This window comes from Papaver somniferum, chromosome 7, assembly GCF_003573695.1.
Source record: "Papaver somniferum cultivar HN1 chromosome 7, ASM357369v1, whole genome shotgun sequence".
In the NCBI taxonomy this organism is placed as follows: Eukaryota; Viridiplantae; Streptophyta; class Magnoliopsida; order Ranunculales; family Papaveraceae; genus Papaver; species Papaver somniferum.
Window position 1 is genome coordinate 167,979,168 of NC_039364.1, and position 6,119 is coordinate 167,985,286.

A 6,119-nucleotide genomic window follows, 5' to 3' on the forward strand; every position below is an offset into this window, starting at 1 on the left:
GGTGACCTTTTTTGTACTCTAGTGCAAGGCCCCCAATTAAAATGTTTGGCCCCCAATTAAGCTAGGATATAAGGGATTGGAGTCGTTGATGAAAGTAGCCGTTGGAGATAAAATCTCTACTGAGCTGTAGAGTTTATACCGCCGGCGATCAACCATATCCCTAAGGCCTTTTCTTGTAATGACGGAGCGGATTTGCCACGCCACTTATCATGTCAAATCGAAAATTTTATCCTTGTCTCTAGAAACCGGCCTGAGCACCTAAACTGGTTCGGAATCAAGTCAGTATATCTGACTCAAAATCCGAACTACGAACAGAGACAAGACACCTTCACGTGACTAAACTGAAAGAAGACTGGATCCTTGCGATTAACTCTACCTCTGCTCTTTTTGGCGCGAATTTCTTGACAAATCGTTTACTTTACACATGGATCCCCTTTTTCATGACACGTGCCCAGATGTAATTTGATGGCCATGTGTGTCACCTTTCTTTTGTGGAGACTGGAGAGACACAACTTCCATTTCTCACTCAACTGAAAAAATTCCCTCTTTTTCCAGATCTCCATTAACCCTCGTTTCTCTATAATTTATCAATCTGACTGATTTTGGAGACTTTCGATCTTTTTCTTCTTCTTTTTTTTTCAATTTTATTTCTTTACTTGGGTCTTCGTCGATGGAGGCTCAACAAATTAGTAGAATTTTCACATCAAAGTCATTATTTTTTAGTAGTCATTTAGCTAAAATTTCTAGAAATCTTGGTAGTGTTAAGGGTAAGAATTCGAGCTTGTTCCCAGTTTTTAGAGCAAGAATTAATAATGGTGGTGGCCGATTTGGGTCAATGAGAAGATCTGTTAACGAGAAGAGTAAAGGTAGTGGGGGATTTAATAATTTTCAAGATGAAATTTTAAGATCTTTTGAAGATAAAAATGACGTGGAAGTCATTTTTGAGAAACAAATTGATCAGTCAATGGAAAAGGAATCGCAATCTGGTATGTTTTGTTAACAGATATCTGTTAACATTGAAATTCAAGTTGTACATATCTGTTTTCGTATATTTGTGTAATGGATGATATATCGAAATTTATTTGAATTTTTTATCATTGAAATTAAGTGCGGTAAACAATATGAGCTTTGACATGATTTTGCTATCTCAAAACATGGTTACAGATGAAGCTATACGATCAAATATTGTCGAAACATATATTGTCATTTTTTTCATGGCAGATTAAGAGATTGCATAACAGTGTACTGGATGCCAATGATGTGCTTGTTCTACATAGTACTGCACATTTTATGGGGGTTTCTTTTCAGAGGCTAGCTCTTATATCATGATTTAGCTTGTTTTGTTCCCTTAAAGCAGTCATGTTCAAAGTACCCATCAATCTTTTTTTACATTTGTTTTCTTCATGTTTATGCATAGTTCAATGCTAATTAGTGAGAGTAGGTATATATGTTAGTAATGTTTAGTGCTTCAAATGAGTTATCTACTCTTGAATCTCATCAAGCGCTACTTAGAAAGAGAAAAGGCCATATGAATTTGAGTACACGTTTAACTCATAAGGAAACTTATAGTAATGATATTATTTTAAGTTTGGCCAAAAAGACGGCACTATGAAGGTTTTGATGTTCATCTAGTTCACTCCAATTAAATATGAACTTATAAATATTGATGTCGTACGGTAAGCAGGGAGCAAGGAATTTGTGGAATCAATTACCAATATAATGAATGAAAGAACAGAAGGAGCCATGGATGCAGAGGAAGAGGAGAAGCATCATACCAAAGTAACGCGTAGCATTGTATTTGTTACCGCAGAAGTGGCACCATATTCAAAAACAGGTGGTTTAGGAGATGTATGTGGCTCCTTGCCTATCACACTTGCTAGTCGTGGGCATCGTGTGATGGTGATTTCTCCAAGGTATCTGAACGGAACTCCGGCAGATAGGAATTTCGATGGAGCAGTTGATACTGAGTGTAAAGTCAAGATTTCTTGCTTTGGTAGTACACAAGAAGTTCAGTTCTACCATGAGTATAAAGCAGGCGTTGATTGGGTAAGTTCATCCGTTTTCCAACAAATTTGACCACCATTTATCCGCTTTTTCAGATGTTCGATTTGTTTCAAAATGATAAAAAGAAAAATGGGTTAGTTGAACTTAACATATATACCGACGGTTTACTCACTCCTTATATCATAGGTATTTGTGGATCACCCTGCATATCATAGACCAGGAAATCCATATGGGGACGTTCATGGTGCTTACGGTGACAATCAGGTCTGGTTGTCATTATTCTTTTAAAGAATAAAAATTCACTGTAATAGCATTTAGGGATTCTAACATGATCTTGTTCATATCTGAAAGTTTTTCTAATGTTCGTGTCAGTTTCGGTTTGCGTTACTTTGCCACGCCGCATGCGAGGCACCACTGGTACTTCCATTAGGCGGGTTTACTTACGGTGAGAAATGCTTGTTCCTGGCTAACGACTGGCACGCAGGCCTTGTTCCAGTGTATGTAGTTGGTGTTCATTTCTACCCTGGGTATTATGTAGTTAGGCTGGTCTATTGTGCAACAAAGTTTCTAATGCATACCTTTGTTTTTAGTCTTTTAGGTGCCAAATATCGCTCACATGGAGTTTATAAGGATGCTCGCAGTATCATTGTGATACATAACCTCGCACATCAGGTAGGTAGACCATTTTTTGCCTCATCACCGTTTTTGTGAACCAAGTGATTGCGCTTATGTTAATTGTTCCCGGAGCTTATAAAAGGAAAATTGAGCAACACGGGAGAAAACTTTTTTATTTCCTTCGGGCTAATTGATGCAATTTATAGTCCAAGTCTGAAAAAACTATCTCTACATTATTTTAGTAGTTGATATAGTAAATTACAAATTCAGAAAAATTAATAATTCTGAGTGTCTTTGTGTCTGTTCACGCAAGGGAGTGGAGCCAGCAATTACTTTTAAGAATCTGGGATTGCTAGCGGACTGGTACGGTGCTTTGGAATGGGTATTTCCAACTTGGGCGAGGACCCATGCTCTTGACACAGGTGAAGCTGTCAATATCTTGAAGGGTGCGATTGTGACGGCTGACAGAATAATGACAGTGAGCCAGGTAATGAACATTCGGTTATGATTCTCCCTCCCCCCTCCCTCCTGTAGTTCGACAACCATATTTCTTGTATTTATATTTACTTTAACATATAGGGTTATGCATGGGAAATAACAACAGTTGAAGGTGGATATGGTCTTCACGAGCTCATAAGCAGTCGGAGAAGTGTTTTAAATGGTAAAGAAAATCGACATGTCAACAACGAATATGTTCAAAATTTATTCAACCTGAACTTTTAACCTCTAAACCAGGGATTGCGAATGGAATTGATGTGAATGAGTGGGATCCATCAACGGATGAGCATATTGATTTCCATTACACTATGGATGACCTTTCTGGAAAGGTAAATTAAACTTGCACTTCAGTGTCTATTAATATCGCTAATTTTTGTAGCTGCATTGTACTAAAGGACTAGAAATTACAGGCTGAATGCAAGGCAGCTTTGCAGAAGGAATTGAGTCTCCCTATCAGACCTGAATGTCCCATGGTAAAACAAGAAGACCTCAAGTTTGATTTGCTTATATAGTTGCTTCTACTTTTTTTTTATGAATGTTGTTTGGATGACATTGTCAGATTGGGTTCATAGGAAGACTAGACTACCAGAAAGGAATTGATCTAATTAGAGCAGCAATGCCAGAGCTTTTGCAAGATGATGTTCAATTTGTAAGTGAAATCTGTTTTTTTATTAGAGATAATGATAAAGAGAACTACCCTCCAGTACATGTTAAACATCCCATGGATAAAATTACTTTGGTAACCTTTTGAAAGCATAACGACAATGGAACAACAGTCTCACATTTTCTACCACCTAGTTGCTAACTTCACATGTATGTATGTCTATCAGAATCCAAGATGGTAAACTCAAATAGTGTGTTTCAGGTGATGCTTGGGTCAGGAGATAAACAAACTGAAGACTGGATGAGGAAAACTGAGACTGCTAACAGAGACAAATTTATTGGTTGGGTTGGATTTAACGTTCCTATTTCTCACCGGATAACTGCAGGGTAAGGTTGAGTAGATTTTAAATATATGTTCGATATTTACTCTTAGATTATTGATTTGTTAAAATTGTTTTTGTAATATGCAGCTGCGATATATTATTGATGCCCTCAAGGTTTGAACCTTGTGGTCTAAATCAGCTGTATGCCATGAGATATGGAACCATTCCAGTGGTGCACTGTACTGGGGGTCTTAGGGTAAGTTAAACTCGTAGGATCTTATAACGTGGTCTCGTATGTTGATAATGTGCATTAAAATTTGCTCCTGTTATATATGTTTCTAAATATGTGTGCAGGATACAGTTGAGAGTTTTAATCCTTATGCTCAAGAAGGCAGTGGTCAGGGCACTGGGTACGTATCTTCTTCTGAACCCTTCTCAAGTGTTTTTGTGGTTATCTTTAGTTATGTTATGTATTATTGGACACACATAAACGATACTCAGAAAAGCTTAAAACGAGCTGTAGAAAAAGGAAAATGTTCTTTTCAGGATTTGGATTGCGTCTTTGATAAAAAGTAGAGTCAAGGGAAATTAGCAAAACATGATTGAGAAACTTAAATTTTCTTGTGTATGCATAGAAAAGCATATGAAAACTGTTTTACCTTTAATAACCAAATGCATAACAAATTTACAACTACTCCAAATCAAGTTTTTGCTTTCGTTTTTCATGTTCTCACTGGGTTTTCTTTATTGATCATACTTGGCAGATGGACATTTTCACCATTAACAAAAGAGTGTATGTTGGAGGTAAGTTGTCGTGTTCTACCATTGAACTGACGCATGATCTTTCAAGCTTTGCTTGATAAAGTAACATGTTTTTACAAGTTTTTTGTTGATGGACAGGCACTTAGAACGGCAATTGGAACTTATAAAGAACATGAGTCATCTTGGAAGGGAATAATGAAGAGAGGAATGGCCCAAGATTATACTTGGGATAACGCAGCTGTGCAGTATGAAGAAGTTTTTGAATGGGCATTTGCCGATCCACCTTATATCAGATGAGCTTTACCTATTATTGGCAACTTCCAGTCTTCCTTTTGACACCAAATGAACCATTATTCGCATATAGAGTTATAATAGGACAGCATTAGCGAAAGTTACATGTATGATTCTGGCCTTTTAGAAAACAGTATTTCCTTTTCTATTCAAATATAAGATAGCTAGTGTTCCTCGGTCATTTTAAAATTTAACAGACCTTTGTTTCTTCTGTTAAAGAGTAACATCCAAGACTAGAATTCTGTCAGATTTGAGACTTTGTCAGTTCTGGTGATTAGTTATTCTGAAGTGTCCGTTCTTTGGTTGTTCTGGTGATTACCAAAAGGCAGAGCCGCACCCCAATCCTTTAGATGATCTGTAGTTTGACATCCCAAAAAGATACATCCAGATGGTGTCGTTTGACACAGTAAGGGCCATGGTCGGAGAGTGACGATAAAGTTTTATGAACCTATGCTTTAGTGGGAGGTAAGTGTTTAGCCCTCTCCTCACTCGTCCTGACTCAAATTGTCTTTAACATGTCTCACAAATCATACGTAGAAATTTGACAAATTGTTATAAATTCGGAAAACTTTTTGATAAATTTGACAAATCATACTCATGGTAAATAAGAATATCAAATTTTAGGTTTTATACATTTTTTTTATTCTCTAAATGATTTTCTTAATTTTCTTCGTATTTTTTTAGAGTACAACTAATAGTATTCTTTAGTGTGTAACTATTATCCACAATGTTTTTTTTTGCGTGCAATTACTATTCTTAATGTTAATAAACCTTCCTTAATTGTTTATACCATGGTACGTACATCTTTATAGGAGCAAAAAACGGTCCGCGAGTTATAACCCCAAAGGTGTCACTATCCATATACAAAAATTCCAACAAAACAAATTGTTCACAAAAACCCAATTTAATATAGACTGTCTATATTGCCCTTCTAGTTTAAATCACCCCAACAAAAATAAAAATCAACCACACTTTAATTCTTATTATATTGTCACCCCCAACAAGAAATAAACAACCACCAAT

At 36.5% G+C, this 6,119-nt stretch overlaps 1 protein-coding gene across 1 annotated transcript; it reads left to right on the forward strand.

Annotated features, from left to right (window-relative positions):
- Positions 1–530: 530 nt before the first annotated feature.
- LOC113299017 (soluble starch synthase 1, chloroplastic/amyloplastic-like) lies at positions 531–5,381 on the forward strand. Its single transcript, XM_026547943.1, has 15 exons — positions 531–986; positions 1,685–2,046; positions 2,191–2,268; positions 2,377–2,501; positions 2,595–2,676; positions 2,933–3,106; positions 3,199–3,280; positions 3,355–3,446; positions 3,528–3,590; positions 3,677–3,766; positions 3,983–4,107; positions 4,191–4,299; positions 4,398–4,453; positions 4,808–4,847; positions 4,944–5,381. The coding sequence occupies exons 1-15, from the start codon at positions 671–673 to the stop codon at positions 5,100–5,102; spliced, it is 1,953 nt and encodes a 650-aa protein (XP_026403728.1). The 5' UTR covers positions 531–670; the 3' UTR covers positions 5,103–5,381.
- Positions 5,382–6,119: the final 738 nt, after the last annotated feature.

Excerpts from the sequence above, each read along its gene's own strand:
- LOC113299017 (XM_026547943.1), top strand. The coding sequence starts at position 671 with ATGGAGGCTCAACAAATTAGTAGAATTTTCACATCAAAGTCATTATTT. Across the intron at positions 987-1,684 it reads GGAAAAGGAATCGCAATCTG|GGAGCAAGGAATTTGTGGAA; the intron begins GTATGTTTTGTT and ends TACGGTAAGCAG. Across the intron at positions 4,848-4,943 it reads CAAAAGAGTGTATGTTGGAG|GCACTTAGAACGGCAATTGG; the intron begins GTAAGTTGTCGT and ends GTTGATGGACAG.